The sequence below is a fragment of the Centropristis striata genome, chromosome 11 (assembly GCF_030273125.1).
Source record: "Centropristis striata isolate RG_2023a ecotype Rhode Island chromosome 11, C.striata_1.0, whole genome shotgun sequence".
Lineage (NCBI taxonomy): Eukaryota > Metazoa > Chordata > Actinopteri > Perciformes > Serranidae > Centropristis > Centropristis striata.
This window is the reverse complement of record NC_081527.1, coordinates 6514633-6537072: the sequence shown is the minus strand read 5'-3', so window position 1 is coordinate 6537072 and position 22440 is coordinate 6514633. Positions and strand designations below refer to the sequence as shown.

At 39.3% G+C, this 22440-nt stretch overlaps 1 protein-coding gene across 9 annotated transcripts in view; it reads left to right on the top strand.

Annotated features, from left to right (window-relative positions):
- rnf220a (ring finger protein 220a) overlaps window positions 1–22440 on the top strand; it is a 279714-nt gene that overhangs the window by 190225 nt on the left and 67049 nt on the right. For all 9 annotated transcript variants that reach the window (XM_059344375.1, XM_059344374.1, XM_059344368.1 and 6 more), the window contains one exon: window positions 15929–16058. In XM_059344375.1, the coding sequence (XP_059200358.1) occupies window positions 15929–16058 (130 nt within the window). The remainder of the gene's footprint in view (window positions 1–15928; window positions 16059–22440) is intronic.

The window sequence follows — 22440 nt, the reverse complement described above, 5'->3', positions numbered from 1 at the left end:
GTAATGTGGGACACTTTTTGCAATTTTGACTTTGTTATATTTTTCCAAATTTTTAAATATTTTATGTAATTTCAGTCACATGACACCCATGGTAGACCAATAGTAAAGGTTTTGATGACTTAATTTACTTGAAGCAGGAAATAAACCAGCCAAACCTTAAGTGTCCCACATTACCCGAACCCACCCTACTTGAATTCAGCAATTCATATTTAAAGTGGGGAAAATATCCTTCCAGACACATTAACTCACTTCACTGCCGTCCACTCTATAGTGTCTGGCTGCTAAGATGGGAAAAAAGACTGCAGGAGAAACTGATGAAAAATAGAAGGTGACACGGAGAAGGTGAAAGAGATACAAAGAGTAAGGGAAGAGATAATCCAGTCTAAGTGGGACAAAGACAAAATGTGTAAGAGAGAGCGAGGAGACGAGGGAGGGTGTATTTGGCACTGCGTTGCTGAGCTCCAGGTTAGGTGGCAGGGCCATTTGGCGAAGGCGCCGGTGCTAGACTTGATGGATGAGACAAACTGCAGGCTCTTTTCTCTTGTAACTTTAAAATCATTAAGCCTTTTACACGGTCATGCAGATTTTTATGGCCACCTCAGACAATCTGCCGCGTGTTCATGTCTTTAGATGAGCCGGATGGGAGAAGAGACACGGAGGGAGGACGTGGATAATGTCATAACTTCATCAAATGTGGCCCATATCTCTTCATAGTTACATTTACAGACATCTACATTCAATTTGAATTGGTAGGATATAATGAAATGTTATATTTGAGTTTTTGTTTCATTCATTTTGCAAAGAGATTGCATTTATATGGCTCATTTAGAAAAATATGGAATATTTATATCTTTCTGGGCTGTTTATTTTACCTAAAAAAAGATGGCTTTTGCTAAACTCAATGCCTTTCTCTACATTTGGACAATATTCAGATTATGTGGAGGAACAAACAAAATCTTTCATGTCATTTTGACCAAATTTGTTTGGAAAAAATAGCTTTATATTCTATTTATTTTAAACATTTTTAAGTTCATAGTTTATGATTAAATGTTTCATGTGTCTGTCTGTCCATCAAATTTTGATATTTAGGCTTTTTCAAATATTTAAAGGCAGCAACAAGGAAATATTTCAGTTTTTCTGCTCCACTTTTAAGATAGGCTAGTTAGCATTTACTAGCTTTAACATTAGCATTTAACTAGCTTATATCTTTTTGGTTTCTTCTCACAGAAACTGAATGAAGCTATATTGCCTCATTAATATGGAAAAGATAACAACATTACCAAAATACCAGTTCATCAAAATGTTAATATTTAAGTTACAGCAAGGGAAAAGTTAATTAAGTAAATTCAACAAACAGCTGTAGCTAGCTGTAGCTTTCTCCCTAGCTAACTTTTACTTGATTTAGCTCTTTTTTAACGTTAGCTGTCTATTTGACTGTTTCTCTGTGACAAAATGTAGTGATACATGCTAGAAATCAGTAAATTCACAGCCAATAAATGTGCAGATGTGTTTTTAGCTCATTTATTTTTTTCATACATGGTTAAAAAGATGTCAAAAACTGAGATTCTGCCCTTATTTTTCACCATGTTAGTGCATTTTAGCTTTGTAAGGCAGTATTTGGACCTTTTGTTAATATAATCATGTCATGGTTCATGTTCTCTTTGTTGCAGTTTTAATGATTTAGTGCAGAAAATAAAAGTAGGTAGGCTATTTAAAGGACAATGATTCAATATTCAATATTCAGTTCACCAAAATATGATGCATTTTGCATAACACATTGTGCTGCCTAAAAATATCCACACTTTCAAAATGACCTAATGTGGAATTAAGCTTTACCCATAGGCGTACCCTTTCAGATATGCATACATTTTATATCTCATCCCTGATGATCCTTCCATCACAAGGCAGGTGAAAATGAAGTGCAGGTACGCAGCAGGTAATCCGGCACAGAGAGGACAGCGCTGACATTGATCTAAGATTTTAATCTGCTGCTCCTCTTTGCCGGGCACGTTTTGTAATAACAAATACAGCTCGGAAATAACCAGGAGATCCATGGTGAGGATATGAGTTCTATTAAGGAAACCCAGTTAGCTAAGACAAACTTTTACCCAGCAAATGAGGCAGTGATATAACATAATCATATTGCTTTTTTATAGTATCCTATTTCTTTTTTTTTTTTTCCACATGAGAGTATGTGTGTGTGTGTGTGTGTTTAATACATGCGGTGTCTTCTACGAAAGGCCAATAATGTTAATGACAAACCAGAAGCAACAACAGGGTGGGTGTTCCTGCGATGCGCTCTAAATATTATCAATAACAGCTTGTATGTAAGTGTGAACATGCCTCCATCTATCCATCCATCCATCTATCCATCAATCCATCCATCCCTCTCATTCTCGTCGCCACGGGCTCCCTCCTCCGCTGTTAGGATTCAATTAACACAGTGCAGGCAGCCATGGCACCCTCATTAAAGCTAATTAGTTAAAACATCAGCCAATCTAGCGTTAATTGGCTTTGGTAATTAATTCAGCTGCTAGACCATATGAAAGCAGCACGGGAGGGAGATAATGAGAGGGAGCGAGACAGAGAGAGAGGATGGAGGAGAGTGGGGGAACGGGAAAAGAAAGATAAAAGATGACAGGATGATGGAGAAAAAAAGGGGAAGAGATGAGAGAGATAAAGAGAGATGACTAATAGAGAGGTAATGTGAAGGGCAGCTTTAGTTCTGTCTCTGAGTGCTTCAGTTCTGACTGGTTTTGTTGGACTCGTCAGTCTGGTCTAAGGAACCTGTGGCTCCAGAACCACGCAGGTTCTTTAGCCCTCTACAAGGGAGGCTGTGGCTCAGTTGGTAGAGCGTTCGTCCATTGATCGGAGGGTTGGTGGTTCAATCCCTGACCATGGCAGCCTACATGTCGAAGTATCCTTGAGCAAGATACTGAACCCCAAATTGCTCCAGATGCTGCTTTCATCGGCGTGTGAATGAATTCCTAATGGTGGCAGGTGGCACCGTTTAGGGTAGCCTCTGCCACCAGTATGAATGTGTGGGTGAATGAGCGCAGTCTGTAGTGTTAAAGCGCTTTAAGTGGTCGCAAAGCGACTAGAAAACTGCTATACGCTTGTCTTCTGGTTGAAAGAGCAGGGATTTGATCCACCACACTGGGCAACATACATGGCTTTTAACATTACGTTTAAAGGGATACATGTGAATTCCAGTGCATGACTTTTCATAGGAAGTGATACGACCCTGTAATGAGGACAGCCTGAGGCTATATGGATTCCAAATCCCAAAAAAAAGAAAAGTCTTGGAGGAAAAATAGTAGCATGGCAGATATTAATAGTGCAGGGACAGATTTGTTTGCTTACACCAACGCTGCTGGCAGAGAAGTTGGCAAATGACCTTAAAAATGTTTTTCAGCTCCAGACAGAATTATTTTTGGGGCCAAAAGTGGCCCTCCGATAGTAAAGGTTGGCAACCTACTGGTCTAATCCGATAAAAGGTCGACAAAATGAACTCTTAAAGAGGACAAAAGATGCTTTAAATTCCTTATTTACAGCGTGAAATTGTCTGGTTTTGACATCGTGTTGATGAGTAGAAATAGAAATTTTTGCTAAATGGTAAAGAACTGCAGCTCCCAAACAAGTTGCGTTTTGCATGTGTGTGTGTGTGTGTGTGTGTGTGTCTGTGTGTGTGTGTGTGTGTGTGTGTGTGTGTGTGTGTGTGATGATTAGGGCTGAGTCAGGGCATCTATTTCTAACTTGCTGATGCCCCACTTTAGCCACTGACGCGACTCGTTCCCGTCGTGATGAGGCCCTTTGGGATGGAAATGAGTGCCGACAGGCCTCACGCCCACACCTCCGTCAGGTATCCCTCCTCCTCCTCCAGACAGCTGAGGGAGGAGAAATAGAACAGAGACAGTCAGCAGAGAGAGGGCATAGGTCAGTGGCAGCAAAAACATCCCTTTATTCCAGTGCGTCCTTTTTTAACCCTCTGGAGTCCATCTATTTATTGAAAATACACATGTTTTATTTACATTAATAACTTTATTTATATATGATGTGTAGACAAGCTGAGAAAGCCAGTTGAAAGTTCAATCATAGGAGCTTTCACAGTGTGACATTTATGTTTCTAGACCATTTTCAAAATGTTAATTTTCTTTCTACAATGACAACTATTACTATGTTTAATTTACATGCAGATAGACTGTTTTGTAGTTTTATTTTTTTTATTCTGCTGTTTTTGATCGTATAAATGGTTAAAAAAAGAAGGTACATTTCCATAGAAACCTGTGACTTTTGTTTGTATTTTGGGTTCCTGGCAACTTTAATTCAAATAAAATAAAAAATCTGACTGATAGCCAAGTTTGTGTGGAGAAAAAGAAGCCATGCATGTGATGTAAGGACAGACTGAAAGATGCTAAACAGAGACAGAAATTAATGCATAGGAAGTTGACAAATTTCAACCAAAACCTCCTGGACTTCAGAGGTTTAATAGAAATAATATATACACAAAAAAGGTCCTTATTACACTCCTGGATATATTGGATATTTTGTCGGTCCTTTCACAGTGCAAAATCATTACATATTAATGATCAATCATGTTGATTATTAATTCATTATGATATAAAATTTTAAATTGTGAGTTATGGTTATATATATCAATTCACTTAAAAATAAAACAAGAAAAGATTATTGAGCAATCCTACAACAAAAACTTGTCTCATAACTAAGACGTTCTAATGTCACATTACATTGTATGGTTACAGTTTCTTGTATATCATTAGGTACAATAAGTAAATATATTGGCAATTTTTATTGCAAATTCTGATAAATAACTGATTGTCTTTCTAAATAAAAGTCATAAAGCAGCTTTTATCTTTATTCAATAGTGTGTGTGTGTGTGTGTGTGTGTGTGTGTGTGTGTGTGTGTGTGTGTGTGTGTGTTTACACGCTACAGCTCTTGAATTGAGATGCTCGTAGCGGCTAGTTGTGCCTCTGCTCTGTGGGTCAGTGCTTGGTTAATGCTCCATTAATTTACTTCTTTCTCCCTCGCCACTGTCTCTCTCTCTCACACACACACACACACACACACACACACACACAGTGACAAGGTGATTGATTGAATAAACAGCTGTCAGTAGTTGGAGATAACCTCACTCGCATCACACGCGCGCACAGCAGGGTCCCAGTGGGGAAAACCCACATTACACATGCTGACACACACTTTAAAACACACACACACACACACACACACACACACACACACACACACGGATCATCAGATGACCATTTATCAGTGTTCAAACCCAAGCAGCTGATGATTTATGACTCATTTATATGTTGGTGTTTCCCTTTTGTTTTGCTCCAAATCCTACAAACTTTAAATACATTTCTTTCATTTTTTTTGCATTTGTATTAAAGAGCAAAGTAGGCCCAAACTTTTTTTTCTCATGATGGGATGAAAGAATATGTTGAAAGTGACAGTTTACCTATGTGTCCATGTACAATAAATGGCATCTTGTGATTTAAATTTCACTCTTTCTCCCAGTGCAACAACATGCATGTTTACACACAGAAATCATCCCTTGACTTAAACAGACAGCAAACACATTCATATTGCTGCCGCTGCTACACACACACACACACCTTTTCCCCTCTCGATCCCTCTATCCGGTCATCTCTTCATCCCTTCCTCTCCACTGCGCCGACATTTCATTTGCTTTTCTAAAAGTGACAACCCCAGGGAGCGGGGGGAGCGAGGGGGGGGGTGGATAGTGAAAGAGCCTGGTGATGAGTTTTGAGCAGGGCGTGGAGGAGTGCTATTTAAAAGCGCCATGCATCATTGTCAGGGAGTGAGACCGCGCAAACACACACACACACACACACATTCTTGTACTTCTATCTTTGTGAGGACCCTCATTGGAACAGTGAATTCCCTATCAAGGTTATAACAGTTTTTAATTTTTCATTAGTTTTAGTTTTAATTCGTTTTTAGAGTGATTTTGATAGTTTTAGTTCAGTATTTATTTTTTAAATGCTTTAGTTTTAGTTTAGTTTTTATTAGTTTTAGTTTTTTGTAATGGGGTATTTGTTAATGGGAGATTAAAAGAGGTCACAGTAAATTTTGCCTTTATTTCCTTTGTCAGATGCATCTTCAATATGTATGAAAAAAGTGGACAAAGACGAAAACGAAGCATATTTTCACTATAAATTTAGCTGAGTTTACTTTTTAGTGGTTTTTGTAACCACACAATACAGTTTCAGTTTAAACAAAACAAAGTCTGAAATCTCAAAAAAGCCTTTAAAGAAGTGAGGACTGGCCAAAAATGTCCTCACTTCGCAAAAATGTCCTCACTCTGTTGGTTAAAAACCTGTTCCGGTCCTCACTATGTAGGTAGTACAAGAACACACACCCACACACACACACACACATTCTTGCACTTATATCTTTGTGAGGACCCTCATTGGAATAGTGAATTCCCTATCAAGGTTATAACAGTTTTCATTAGTTTAAGTTTTAATTTCGTACAAAAATGTCCTCACTCTGTTGGTTAAAAACCTGTTCCGGTCCTCACTATGTAGGAAGTACAAGAACACACACACACACACTCACAAATGCAGTGAGACAGACTCAGGAAACACACACATGCACGGAGAAGCGCAACGCATCCCGGGTGGCAAACTGAAGTTGACCCCCGTTCCATTTCATCAAATGTCCTCTGAATGAGCCGCACAGCCTCATCTATTCTGCACACACACACACACACACACACACACACACACACACACACAGGGCTAGTGATCAGCCTAGTGTCTAGCCCGCTTAAATCACCGCTCACTTAAGAAAAAAACCATATCACCTCACTGGGAGACGCACACACACACCTTGCTGGGCCCATTTGTGTTAATACGGCCCCTGGTTTTGGGCTTTAAGGCTCATATTTGCCATTATGGAGATGATGGCTTTACGGGGGCCTCTCACCTCACCTCGCGTCGGTCGGGGGAGAAGAGAGGGGAGAGTCTAAATGAAGGCTGACACCTCGGCGGGATTTATTTGATTGTGGATGCGAGGCGGTGTCATTCTGCAGAAAGAGGGGGATGAGACAGGAGGAGGAGGCCCGCAGCCCTCGGGCTGAGTGAAAAGAAGAACGGCGGGAAAGGAAGAGAGGGAAAGAAGGAAAGAAATAAAGCAAAAGGAAGAGATTGAGGGGGAGCAGAAGTGGCCCTCTTTCCCTTTCCGTGAATCAAATCAAATTCCCCTTATCGCACATTATTTGAAGAGGTTATCGGGCGCGGTAATGCGGTTACACGCCGGGCCGCGGCTGAGAGATTTCCTTGTTTACCGATGTTGGCGGGTGTTATAGCTAACCGGCCGGACGAGTGGCGAGGGGAGGAGGAGGAGGCGGGGAGGGACGGGAGGAGGAGGAGGGGAAGAGGAGAAAAGAGGGGTAGCGGGCATAAACACTTGATGCATGTCAGAAAACTCATTTAGGGGAACAACAAGGAGGGGGAATGGAAGGAGAAGGAGAAGACAGTTGTTCAAGGACAGAAAAACAGCCTCAACATGTAGACACTTTGTAATTCCATTTGGGAAATGTGCTTGTGTGTGTGTGTTTTTTTGCGAGTGTGTGTCCAGCAACATATACTGTGTGTGTGCCAACTCATAAATCCGGCCCCGCTCTTTTTTTCTGACTCTTATTGTTGCGCTTAAATCCAGTTTACATGCTCAGCGCTCATTAGCTGATTGTGTGTATAATTTACAAGTGAATTCAATCCCTCGCAATAGACGTAAAAGGTAGAAAATGGTCAAACTGGGGCGAGTCTGGGTTGTTTTTTCAATCCAACTACTTGCATCTTGCAGCAAAAAGTTCCTTGAAGTGCTGATTGGTGTGATACGATGAACAGGAATCTTCCCTTTTACATCACTTCTTTCTTTCTTTTTTTGCATTTGTATTGTTTGACTTTTGCCCCTTTCTCTCATTCTGATATTCTTCCATGTTCAGTAGCAGTCAATTGCTGACCATTTAAATAAAGAATGAAAAAAATAATTAGATAAATAGCTAAATAAACAGTATATATGTTCAGTATCAATCAATCGCTGAACATTTAAAAAATAATAAAATAAATAGCTAAATAAACATCAGTATATGTTCACTATCAGTCAGTTGCTGACCATTTAAAAAATAATAAAAAATAATAAAATAAATAGCTAAATAAACATCAGTATATGTTAACTATCATTCAGTTGCTGACCATTTTAATAAAGATTGAATATAAAATAAAATAAATAGCTTCATTACAGCATTTCTAAATGAACGTTTTCTGCATTTTCTGCTCTAAGAAAAGATTTTCATATCTGTGCATGTTGGAAAACATGTCGATACCAATAGATAAATATATATGTATGCGATAGGGAAATATCATAAATTATTAGGATGCTATCAGCTGTTTTTGATATAGTTTAATAATCATTACTTCTGTTTCCAGTTTGGAAGTAAAACATATTAAATGTAATGATTTTTCCTGAGATTGGTGTTGACCACTTCAGCAAAAAGTCCCTTGAAGTGCTGATTGTTGTGACACATGATCTGATTTATTCACACACACATACATGAGAGGTTGTTTTAGTTTTTGGTGTGAGGAACAGTCCCCCCGTGTCCCCGGAGGAAGGAATGATGGGCGAGATAAAAGCGAAAGGATGACACGCAATACAGGTCATTAAATGGGATTTGGACCCACAGTGTTGTGAGTACATGGTTTGCCTCTTAGCCCACTGAGCCATGAGGACACCCCAAATGGTTTTTTATCTCTGGCCCCCATTGAGAGCCAAGTATTGAGCTGACAATCCCCGTCCTCTCTGGAGGTGGCCTTTTACCTCAGCTCATTGTAGTCTGTGACTGGGAGCCGGCGCTATCTAGCATCTATTGATTCCCACTTCATCTGGACCAAAGCAACACAGGAGAGGGGAGAGAGACATAGAGAGACATAGAGAGAGAGAGAGACAGAGAGAGAGAGAGAGAGAGAGAAGGTGTGTTTGTGTAGGAGAGGAGAAAAAGTTTTGAAAAAAAATGAAAAACGAAGATGAAGGAAGCTGCTTCAAGTGTTAAAAGGCATTAATCTTTCTTCATGATGGCTGACATTTGACACATGAATATGGGCTGAAATATGTGCCACCAGAAACTGAATTTGAACTATTTATATTTGAATTTGAATTGCTTAACTTGAATAATTGCATGAAAAAAACTGAATTTGAATCACATCATTTGAATTTGTATTGTTCAACATGAATCATTGCATTGAAAAACTGAATCTGACTTGTAATTTGAAATTTAATTTATTAGTTTGGGACTGAACATTCAGTTCTCACAATTCAAATTCACTACGCAAAATTCAAGATACACAGAGCGCCTCTTCAGCCAATCAGCACCTCTGTGGTTTTTTTTTGGTAACATTTGTTGCCACCCAGTTGCCATGGCGCCTCTTCGGCCAATCAGCACTTCCGTTCCGTTCAAGCGTCATCCATGGTCAAGCCAGTTGAACTTCTTCTTCCGTTTCGTGGCGACTGGTAACCGGGTGGCAACAAATGTTACAAAGAAAAAACATAGGTGCTGATTGGCCGTAGAGGCGCTATGGCAACCGGGTGGCAACAAATGTTACAAAAAAAAACGTAGGTGCGGATTGGCCGTAGTGGTGCTATGGCAACCGGGTGGCAACAAATGTTACAAAGAAAAACGTAGGTGCTGATTGGCCGTAGTGGTGCTATGGCAACCGGGTGGCAACAAATGTTACAAAGAAAAACGTAGGTGCGGATTGGCCGTAGTGGTGCTATGGCAACCGGGTGGTAACAAATGTTACAAAGAAAAACGTAGGTGCGGATTGGCCGTAGTGGTGCTATGGCAACCGGGTGGTAACAAATGTTACAAAGAAAAACGTAGGTGCGGATTGGCCGTAGTGGTGCTATGGCAACCGGGTGGTAACAAATGTTACAAAGAAAAACGTAGGTGCTGATTGGCCATAGAGGCGCTATGGCAACCGGGTGGCAACAAATGTTACAAAGAAAATCGTAGGTGCTGATTGGCCGAAGAGCCGTTCTCTGTATCTGCGCTCGATTGCTCTGCCTCAACTACCCTCAGAAAATTGAAATTGAATTTCGCGAACTGAATTGGAATTGGTTGTAAAGGAAGGAAAGCAGGAAGGAAAGGAAGAATATCAGGATGAAAGCAAGGGGCAAAAGTCAAACAATACAAATGTAAAGAAAGAAAGAAAGAAGGGATGGAAAAGAGAAGATTCCTCCTCTTTGCTCTCCACTCTTCCGTATGATGTAGCTCTCTCTCTCTCCTCCTCCTCACCATCTGCTCTCTATAATTACCTGTGCGACTCCTCATTATTACTTAATTTATTAAATAACTCTGTTCATGTTAAGTATTGGGCAGTTTTTTTAAAGATTATTAGCAGAGTCTGACCAATGTGGGATTTTTTTTAGACAATAATCAAATTTAGAAGAGAAAAAGTGGTGAATTTTTGAGCTGAATAATTTTGTCTTTTTTTGGTCATTTTGTATCTTTTTTAAGTAAATTATTTATTTTTCTGTAATTTTGTGTCTTTTTAAAAATAATAATTTTGTGTCTTTTTTAAGTAATTTAGTGTTTTTTCAGTCATTTTGTGGGAGTTTTTTTTTGTAATTTTGTGTCTTTTTTTTGGTTATTTTGTGTCTTTTTTTGGTCATTTTGATACTGCCTCCAGCGGCTCCCATGTAATTTGAGTTTGAGACCCCTGCTGTAGATTGAGTCGGAGCAGCCAAAGTGTCCCTGTCAGTACTACAGCAGCGAGTAAATAAATCAGACACGAGATACAAAAAAAGTCAGAGGATATGCTTCCTGCCAGTCGGGTGACATATTGTTTTGTGACATGAACAAAAAACCAGCGAGAGCCATTAAGTGGATCAAGTGACGGAGATGAAAAAAGATAGAAGGAGGACAGTGAAAGAGGAGAGAGTGATGGTGCAAGAGAGAGAGAGAAAGAGAAACAAAAGGGGGGGAAATCAGGGAAAATGGGAGATAGAATGAGTGGGAAATAAAGTGAGACAGAGGGAAAGAAAGTCAGAGAGAAAGAGAGATGAGACGATCCATCTTGGCACATTAGAGGGGGGATCAAGCCTACACTCCATCACAGCTGTCAGAGACCCACACCTCCTCTCTCCTCTCCTCCTCGCATGCATCCATCCATCCATCCCTCGCTCCTGGGCCAATTGTGGCCCTCGTGACGATATTTTGTGGCCCCCACCTTGATATGAAAGTTTAATGTGAGTTTTATATGAATGGCACTTTACCGTGTTGTGTGTGGAAGGTCCCTTTAATTACTTTTTTTGGTCATTTTGTGTCATTTTTTGTCTGTTTTTTAATAATTTTGTCTCTTTTAAGAATGTTGTCTTTTTTTGGTAATTTTGTGTCTTTTTTTAGAATTTTGTGTCTTTTTTAAAATAATTGTGTGTCTTTTTTAAAATAATTGTGTGTCTTTTTTAATAATTTTGTGTCTTTTTTGGTCACTTTGTTTCTTTTTTAAGTAATTTAGTTTTTTTCAGTGTTTTTGTCTCTTTTTTTTAAATAATTTTGTGTCTTTTTTTTTAGTGATTTTGTTTTTTTTAAATACAATTTTGTGTCTTTTTGGTAATTCTGTCTTTTTTGAGGTAAATTCCTGTCTTTTTAAAGTAATTTAGTTTTTTTCAGTGTTTTTGTCTCTTTTTTTAAATAATTTTGTGTCTTTTTTAGTGATATTATTTTTTTTAAATATCATTTTGTGTCTTTTTGGTAATTCTGTGTCTTTTTGGGGTAATTTTCTGTCTTTTTTAAGTAATTTAGTGTCTTTGCTAGTGATTTTGTGGGTTTTTTAAAATAATTTTGTGTCTTTTTTGGTCATTTTGTGTCCGCCAGCCGGCATTTCACTGAAGAATCTCAACACTAAAAAGTCCTGTCAGGCCTATTTCCTTGTTATTGTCCAGCCCTCTCCTCCCTCCTTCCTCCTCCTCCTTCCTCCTCCTCCTTCCTCCTCTGACTCTGATATCGTCCCTCTGCTCCCCCAGATTAAACGCACCCATGTTGCGCCGTAGGGTGTGTGTTTGAGCTGTGAGGTCCAAAGCAGGACATGTGGGAGTGTGTGTGTGTGTTTGTGTGTGTGTGTGTTGCCCCGACATTAATCATCTTTAAGGCGCTGACAAGCCTGGTGTACGACATCACATCACATCAACACCCCTCTCCCCCTTTCTCCTCTCCTCCTCTTCTTCTCCTCCTCCTCTGGATTTATCTGTCCCCCGTCACTCACTTCCCTCAGGGAGCTTTTGGACGGAGAGAGCGAGGAAAGGAAAGAATCACAAGTAGAAAAATTGAGTCATAGACTGTCACTGTAAACAAGTAGGGACAGAAATTAATTTGGTCAAATTCTGTCGCATCCCTTTTATTTATTTTGACACCATGTTGTACAGGTACATCTCAAAAAATGTGAATATCAGGAAAAAGTTCAGTATTTTTTGTCAATTATTTCAGAAAGTGAAACTTATACATTATGTAGATTCATTACATATAGAGTGAAATAAATTATTATTCTTTTTTTTAGTTTTTCTTTGCATCCATTTATAGCTGTTTTGTGTCTTTTTGTGGTTTTGTAGTTATGTTGAGTCTCTGTGTTTCTTTTGATCTGTGTTGCATCTGTCAGTTGTTGTTTTGTGTCTCTTTGTCGTCATGTTGCGTGTGTTTAGAGTTATTTTGAGTCTCTTTGTAGTTGTTTTGAGTTTCTTTGTGGTTATTTTGAGTCTCTTATTAGTTATGTTGAGTCTCTTTGTAGTTATTTTGAATCTCTTCGTTGTTGTTTTGAGTCTCTTTGTAGTTGTTTTGTGTCTCTTTGTAGTTACTTTGAGTCTCTTTGTTGTCTCTTTTTGTGTCTTTTAATCTGTTTTGCATCTAGCAGTTGTTGTTTTGTTTCTCTTTATACTCATGTTGTGTGTCTTTATAGTTATTTTGAGTCTCTTTGAAGCTGTTGCATCTCTTCATAGTGTTTTTGAGTCTCTTTGTAGTTATTTTGAGTCTCTTTGTTGTCTCTCTGTGTGTCTTTTAATATGTTTTTGCATCTCTTTGCGTTTCTTTATTGTAGTTTTATGCTTCTTTGTAATCATTTTGAGTCTCTTCCTGCTTGGTATGAGTCTCTTTCAGTGACATTTTGCAGCAGGGGAAGGCCTCTGACACTTTGGGCCCCTGGGCCAAAATATGGCTATTGGAGTTTAGCATATATAGATATTTTTTTGTTTGTTTATTTTTATGTTTTGGTGGGCTAAAGACAATTTCCAACTCTGCTTGACAACAAAGTGGTAGCCTATTCCTCTCCTGTTCCATCACACCAGGGCAGGTTAAATGTGAGTGTGTGTTGCTGTGTTTGTAGTTAACAGCTTGGTTTTGAACCTATTGTGAATGTTCAATTCAAATCAATTCACACAACCCTAAACTGCTCCACTTTAGTCTTTCCTGTTGTTGATTGCTGACATTCTGTTGTCACACTCATGCATCTACATTTCCTTTTCATCACCTTTTTTTTTATTAATGCAAATAAAAGTCACATCTGAACAGAAAATTACACAATTCTAAGGAAAATCACTGCACATTGAAATGCTAAAAATACACCGGGGTGGCAAAATAAGCTTTTACTTTAAAAAAAAGAAAGAAAAAAAGTGCACTTTTTGACATTACAAAAGCCTAAAATAATCAAGCACAGGCATATGTTTGTGTGTGTACATGTCCTTCAGGTGTGTGTTTGTCTGCAGAATAGAAAGAGCCCCATCAGCTGCACACAGGGATTGGATCTTTCTTTGTTTGCTGTGGCGGATGGCGACGGCTTCAGCATGACTCAAATTATCTTGTCAAAGCAATAAAGGGGAGAAAGGAGGGAGGGGGGGGAGAGATGGAGAAACAAGGAGAGAAAGGGAAATATAGTGAAGGGAGCGTGATGGAGGAGACAATAAGCCAGAAGAGAAGAGAAGAGTAGAGAAGAGAAGAGAAGAGAAGAGAAGAGAAGAGAAGAGAAGAGAAGAGAAGAGAAGAGAAGAGAAGAGAAGAGAAGAGAAGAGAAGAGAAGAGAAGAGGAAAAAGAAGATGAGCAGGAGAAAGTGATGGGGCAACAGAAAAACAGGGGGAAAAGAAAAGAAAGAAAGATGAAAAAGGGGGAGGTGAGCAATGAAATAATCAAAGAGGAGATGAGATATAGAAGAGGAGAGGAGAGAGAAATGAAACAAATAAATGGATGGTAGGGAGCAGAAAATTAGAAATGGATGAGGCTGGAGAGAAAGAGCGCAGAGAGGGGAAGGTGTGGAGAAAAAAAAGATAAAGAAAGAGAGGCAGAGAGAGAGAGAGAGAGAGAGAGAGAGATAGAGAGTAATCGATTACCTATTTTTCAAAGTCACTTAACGTGTCCAGTGCTGTGGCTCTGTTAAGTAGCGGTGCAGGAGAATGGGAGGCCGGTATGCACACACACGCTCTGAAACAGGGAGGAGGGGGTGGTGTGTGTGTGTGTGTGTGTGTGTGTGTGTGTTCTCCCCACTAGTTGTCTCTTGATGAGTTCTCTTGCAGGAAACTGTTCTGACAGACCAATATGTGAGCAAGGATACGTGTCCCCAGAGGTCTGCGTGTGCATGTATGTGTGTGTGTGTGTATGTGTGTATGTGTGTGTGTGTGTGTGTGTGTGTGTGTGAAAGAGAGCGAGAAGACAACAAGACAGATAGGGAGTCCCCCCTATACCTGGTCCTGTTGTTGTTGCCGTGGTGACAAGCAGTCTAAACGGGATATCCTGGCCTGAGGCGGAGCCTATTGTTCCCGGGCCTAAAAAAAGCCCATTTGATTGGCTAAATACAGGAAATTTAGGAAGTGTCCTCCGACGTTAAACACCGAGACACTTTCAATAGATGATATTTTTAGCCGACTTTATAGCCGACTCAAAGGTAAACGACTATACGTACGCAAACACAATGACTACAACGTGCAAAAAAAATGCAACGTGCGCACTTTTCCGACACACACAATGAAACACACACATACAGGTGGGCCCCACCCTGTGCCCTGCTGATCAAGGACAATGAAGTGAGGTAGTGTTGGCAGACTCTATACAGCATTATCTCATCCGTGGCTGACACTTCTTTAAATCTGCTTTGACCTGAGAGGACACAGTGGAGACTCTACGGCACTCTATTCCCCTTTCTGTCTATGTGTAAAGCACAATTATAATGCACATGCACTTAATTGTGTTTTCACAGTTCAAGCCTTGGTGCTAGTAGGAATACACAATGCTGGAGTTCCCTTTGAGCGTCCTTGGCTGCCAGGTCAACTTTGTAAAGAATTTGAATACACTGTAAAAAAAAAAAGATGAACAATAGCTACTCAATAAAATTGAGGCAAAAGATTGCAGGCAATATTATTAATTAAATCTAACTACGTTACAAGTTGAGTTAGTAACAACTTAACAGGAAGTGCCTGTCAATTAAAAACGGATTAATTCTATTGTGTTGGATTCATTCAAAATGATCTTGATTTAGAATTACATACACATAAAGATTATATTTAATGTGATCAAAATAAGTAGATTCTATCTCAAACATTTTACATTAAAGTTACTTAAACAACTGCCTCAAAATCAAGGACGCATTTATATTTAATACATTTTATCAAATATATTAAGTCAAATTAAATGACTACAGAATAATTTAATACAGTGTAGAAGAATGTGGAATTTCCTCATTGTGGGATTAACAAAGTAATGAATCTTAATCTTAATCTAATTTTAAAGTTTTTTTGTGTATTTTGTGGTACTAGATACAACAGATAAAAAGGTGAAATCTGTCCTTTCCACATACTGATGTTTCTACCTTTTTCTCACTTCCCATCTTGTCTCCATCCAGGTAAAAAGAAGATGTCCCTGTATGACAGCCAGGCTCCAATCTGTCCCATCTGCCAGGTTCTGCTGAGGCCCGGAGAGCTCCAGGAACACATGGAGACGGAGATAGAGCGGCTAGCTGCCATATGCTTCAGGTAGGCCTTCAACACCTGTGTTTTTCAAACAAAACCCAGTTGCCTCGTGAATATATTGCTAGCTAACCAGATAAAACATGTAGGTGGAGTTTTGTAGCCGCTGGAAGGCTTTTTAACATTTGACATGAGTTAGTTTGCTCTCTTTTATTCTGTTTTTAGTCTTTCTGCTAAGCTAAGCTACGCTAAGCTAAACACATCCCAGTATATCTTTATCATGTCGCAGAGAAATCAAACTGATATCAATCCTGAAGGCAAATATTAAACTGGCTCATAAAGATGAATGTTTTTTAGGCATGGGGTGAAGGCTGAGCTTTAATTTAGCTTTCATGTCAGGCCCACCGACTGTTATTCTTTCTGAGCAGAGATTTTGGTGCCATAAATCTGCATAAAAGGCAGAGGCACGCCGTCGACGTAACGCTAAGTGTTCCCCGCAGGGATTAGGATTCAAACCTGTGACCTCAGGTTCACTGCCGCCCCCTTCTTTTCCTCGTGGCAGTTGCACGAGCTGTTTTACGGTAGATAAATCAACTGGAAGCCCTTTTAACGATGGGACACAACCATTAGGATCCATATTTCACCTTGACCGCACGTCTGGCTGTGCGTGTTTGTGTACATAGGTGTGTGTGTGGCCTGGGCGATGCTGTGTTTGTGTGTGACCCGGTGTCCACCTTAGCGGCCCAGCTTTATGATAGCCCCCATTAACCTGGAGGGACAGGGCAACAGATAGCGTCACCCCACACTTCATTTACCCCCGTTTGCGCCTCCTGTACCCCTCCTCCTGCCTGTCCGTTTACAGATACTGTGCCAGTCTTCCTCCTTCTGTTTTTCAGCCTGTTCTCCTCATCTACCTTCTTGTTTCCCCATCCTTCTTTTTCTTCACTTTCTTCATTCCTATCCACTGGGGCTGGGCGATATGGCCCTAAAATAATATCACGATATTGCAGGCTAATTTTGCGATAACGATATCCTTGACGATATTAGGAAATACTTAAAAAGATATAGAAAATATCATTTTTATTTAGTCTGTATAAATAATTAAAAATCTAAAATGTAGTTTGAAGTGCAAATCTCAACAGTTGCCAAATACAAAAAAATTACTCTTGACTCTTGAGTATGAGCAAATAATAAAAATAACCATTTAGGGGTTCCGGGGGCATATTTTAATTAAATTTTGTAAAGGAGAATAAAGGTTCTTGTATGTTTTATTTAAGGCATCTTATTTTGACAGTCTTCTTGTAAATTCTGTGGTGGATTCTGTTAACACACTGTGCTCTTATTTTGAAAGCTGCATGTATTTAGCGACAGGGAGTAAGTAGCTTTTTGTGATTAAAACAACTTTAACCACTACATCAAGAAGTAGGAACGTTGCCAATATCATGATATGCATTTTTTTAACCATAAAAAAAAATATACTGATATTATTGTGAACGATACGATATGGCTCACCCCTACTATCCACTCTTGCTGATGTCCTCCCTCCTCACAGCTTTCCTTGTTTCCTTTCACACTATTTCCAGTCTTCTTCTAACCCAGTCCTGTTCTTTCTTCGTCATTTCTTCAAAGCTGTGACCTGGGATAAACCCACTCTGCTCAGTGTGAACAGGTCAACATGTCTATTCCTTCCTGGCATTGTGGGTAGGAAAGGACAGATTAAAAAGTCAGAGAGGAAGTTTATATGAGTAATGTAAAAAACATTCACATTTGTCTGGCACAGAATGACTCCATACCACAACTATCAATCAAAAGAATCATGAAAAGTGTGAAAAAGGTGTTGATAAAGACAAAGAAGTAGTTGGAATATTAAGTTAGGAAAAGGAAGATATAAGGGTGATCCCTTACTAAATGAGTGTCCGCCAGGTACGTTATTCCAAAATACCTTTTCATTAACCCATAAGAACCCAGACCCAGTTATCCTTAAAGGAAAATTATGGGGGATATAGCACCATTTCTGATGTGTTTTCAAAAACACTATCCCTAAATATCAAAGATCTGTGATGTGACATAAACATTACATTGGGCGCTTATAGTATTTATGTTTATAATATTCATGTTTATAATATTTCATATTTTAAAATAAAAAAAAACTAGACACAAATTTGCCTTTTTCTCTGCATCTCCACAACATCTATCAACATTATCGACATTATTAGTTCTGTTTAACAACAAATTATTTTTTAGATTTGTTTTTAAGTAGCATAATAATAATAAATTGATAATAAATAAATACAAATAACCATGTGTCTTTTTGTTTATCAAAATTGTGACTTTGATTTGTTCAGGAAATATGGTCAAAACAAGTTAAATGCAATACAGGACAAACTATCAACGGATTAGAATTGTTAAATGGGTTTAAACTTAGCCTAGTAACAAAAAATAGAAGATTTAACGTGTTTGTTACACGGGTGTCACCATGGGTTCTTATGGGTTAAAAAAAAATTGGACAGTTATTGAAGCTTTCAGCTGCTTCTCATGGCCTTCATCAGCAAAAATCGTTTGCCAACGAACATAAGTATTTGTCCAAAAATTCCAACAATGAAAGCCTTGTCATCAGGTTTTTCTCTCCTTCATACTAAAGAATACCGTCCACACAAGCACTGATTTAACCATGGATTTGTTATGACAACTTGATGCAGCATTGGCAGTGGGGACCTGTTCATTCCTATGAAATTTGCTCAGTTGTGCATTAGGCCAAAGAGGTTTTCACTTGCATATTTGTGTGCCCAAAGAACAAGCACACTTTCCTTTAGCCCCGTCTCTCAGGGGAAGGAAAAGTCTCTTAATTAGGCTATTTGAGAACTTTACTTTAACTTGTAGGACATAATGATTTAAATAAGAACTGTTGAGGAGTTCATGCTGGGAAATTTATGTGCCTAGAAAATATATCCACTGATTTATAGGTGTCTCTTTCCCAAAGTCAGTCTGTGGTAAAAGAAAAAGAAAAAGAAGAAGAAGTATTTTGGACCTGATAGCTAGTGATGTGCCAATGAAGCTTCATGAACCATCTGTTTTTAGTTTCCTGAGCCCACCAGATGGCGCTCTCTGTTCACCAAAGGGCTGAAAGAACACTCAATAACCATTGATTGAGCCTTTTTTCTCAAATGAAGAGCAAAACAATGGTACATGAGGCTTCATTGGCACATCACCACCAAGCTGCAATTCAACAGTTTAGCCACTATCTCAAAAATTGGCTTCAAAGCCTGCATGGCGCTGTTGCTGGGTGCTTGGTTTTAATATTAACCCTTAAAGCTGTGTTGGCCTGTCTTCTCAAAAAGAAGAAGATGATGCTGGCAAATAAGACGCCTTAAAATAAGGATGTCACAAGACAAAAACAGCCAAACCTACACTTAAAAAAGTATGTGTGGGCTAGGGTTAATCTAAATGACAACATGGTCTCACAAAAATCCGTGAAACTGACACGGATTTCGCTACAATGCAAGTTAATGACAGTCATATCCCGTGGCTATTCCAACATACAAAGTGATTATGTACATTCACTGAGTGAAGATTTAGAAAATAAAACATATATTTCTCCCTATAAATGTGATCAAAATCCATTTTTATGCAGAAACTAAGTCAAAATATTGATTTTTCACTAAAAATGAGAGAACTGTCCGCCATGTTTTTTGTTCTGACCGCTGGGACCTTGAAAGTCACGTGACTTGGAACAAACCAATAGCCAAGGGGGTATGACTGTCATTAACTTGCTTTGTAGCGAAATCCGTGTCAGTTTCACGGAAATTTGAGCGATTACGTGGCTATTCCACGGATTTTGAGTTAAGCGAAATCCGTGGCTATTTCACGGATTTCTGTGAGACCAGGTTGCTAAATGACAACTGAAAACACTCATCCCTTGATGAAGGCTACGAGATATGGCTAAAAAAAAGTAGATCTTGGGATAGAGAATGCATTAGGAAAGAATAGAATGGAACTAAAAAGAATGGGTTACATTGGAAAGCTGAGTGAGGGTCATCCATCTGTCATCGTCTGATCTGGTGAGGTGTGTGTGTGTGTGTGTTTCAATAATTAATAAAGGTTAGTGGTCTGCCCTTCCCTCTGTGGGTCTGAGATACTGTGTAAGCACACACACACACACACACACACACACACACACAGTTATTTAAGGAAATAGCGTCATCCCCGGGTGAGATGGGATGGCGGCTAACGTCACGGCTGGCTGATTTAGCTACTCGCCATTAACCCATCCGACACATACACACACACACACACACACACACCACGAGAAAAAATAAAAGAGGAATAGAGGAGAGACGGGAGAGGAGGATGCAAGGGATAAAATTTTAAGATATTTTGATGGAAATGTTCCTTTTACACACAATCACAAACACACAAAAAAGTGTCACTTGGTATGCGCGTCAGAAGAAATGGAAGCAGGAGATAAAATAAAAGCAGAAAATGTGTCAGTGTGTGTGTGTGTATGTGTGTCTTATATCGCCAATTGCATTCTATGTCACACACACACACACACACACACACTGTCTCTCCCTCTCCCGGCTCTCTGCATGGTAGCAGCCATCATTGAAAGTGACAGTGGGAATTTGGTCCAATTTGTAGTAAATCTGCCTTTAATGACGACCAGCGCTTGCTGAATGAAAGAGCTGTGGGTATGGAAACGAAGGCCCGTGTGTGTGTGTGTGTGTGTTTGAGTATGTCGTTGTGTGTCCCATATGTGTGGATATCTGTTCTTCTGTGCGTTTTTCTATTTCTCTTCTTCGCTGCGTGTGTGTGTTTGATTACAACTGCCAACCTGTCCTCTCTGGTGACCGTGTGTTCACGGGCCACAGCTCCTCATGTATGGACATGGAAATCACACGCGCACACACAGTTGAGCAAATGGTAATCTATCATGCCCTGTAAACGTCAGGTGGCTCGTGGGGGCAAAGTAATCTACATACCCCTATCACCCCCCCTTCCCCCCCTTTCCTCTCCTCTTCATACCCTGACTCCTCTTCCTCCTCCTCCTCCTCCTCCTCCATAATCAATTTGCCTCCACGAGAGCGGGCCCCCCACCTCCACAGCAGACGACACAAAAAGGCAAAAAGCAATCAGTATCTTGAGTTTAACACCGTCCCTCCATTCCACCCAAGTCCCACTGAAAAAAGACTTATTCATCTCTCTCTAGCTCTCTTTTTTCTGCTCTTTTTCTCTCCCTTTGCTGGGGAGTGGAGGTGGGAGGGGCAGATATCCCTGCTAGCTGTCAGTCAAACTCAGTCTGGCTCTACTTGTGTAGGATTGATGCTGATTTAACCAGCTTTGGGGAGGGTGGGCAGTTTTACTGACTGGAATTGCTTCCATTGGTAGTGATGTCCAAATGAAGCTTCAATTCAAAAGATTCAATTAAAAATCTGCACAGAAAGTGCAATATTTGCCTTAAAATGAAGTGGAGCAGAAGTAAATAGTTACATAAAATGGAAATACTCCATTTTATCTATTTTTGAAGTTATTTTTTCCATTTTTCAGCTTTATTTGACCCGTTACCAGTGTGCCACCGGGATGCCCCTATCCCATATATTTCCATGTTTTTAAGCATCATAACCCCCCAAAAAAGTCTCATTTTGCTTTTAGAAGTTTATTAATTGGGTCCAATAATGTGGGAACATTGGACAGACTAAAAGAGTTGTACAATTAAATTATTTTATTCCCATTTAAGTTAGCGAAGCACGAAATCTTAAATCAGTTTTTGTCACTAGAGATTATCTTGGCAAAACCTTATTTTTCACATGTTTATAAGTTCTAATAAACTAGTAGAGAAAACAATTTAGGTTTTTAGAAAAATTAATCACCTGAATTTTTTTTTTTTGCATTTGCCTCTCAGGGCTTCCATACACCTGACTCTCTGTTTTCACAGAATTAGTGCTTCTACTAGTGATGTCCAAATGAAGCTTCATGAACCATTAGTTGTATTTGTTGACCCCACTAGATGGCGTTCTTGGTTTAAAGAAAAAGGCTCAAGAAAGGCTAATTCAGTGTGTTTTTAACCCTTTGTTGGACAGAGAGCGCCATCTAGTGGGCTCAGAAAATATAGAAAATGGTTCATGAAGCTTCATTTGGACATCACTAGTTACTAATCAGCCTACTAGTCCATATCAAGTACTGTATCTAGGATAGTTCAGAACTTCTTCTGGGTTTTTCTTGAGTGTCACAATTTAAATAGGATTTCTTTTAAAGAAAAAAAGGCTTAAGAAAGGATAATTCAGTGTACTTTTAACCCTTTTTTGGGCAGATAGCGCCATAGTGGGCTCAGAAAATATAGAAAATGGTTGATGAAGCTTAATTTGGACATCACTACGGTACTGATCAGCCTACTAGTCCATATCAAGTACTGTATCTATGATAGTTCAGAACTTCTTTGGGGTTTTTCATC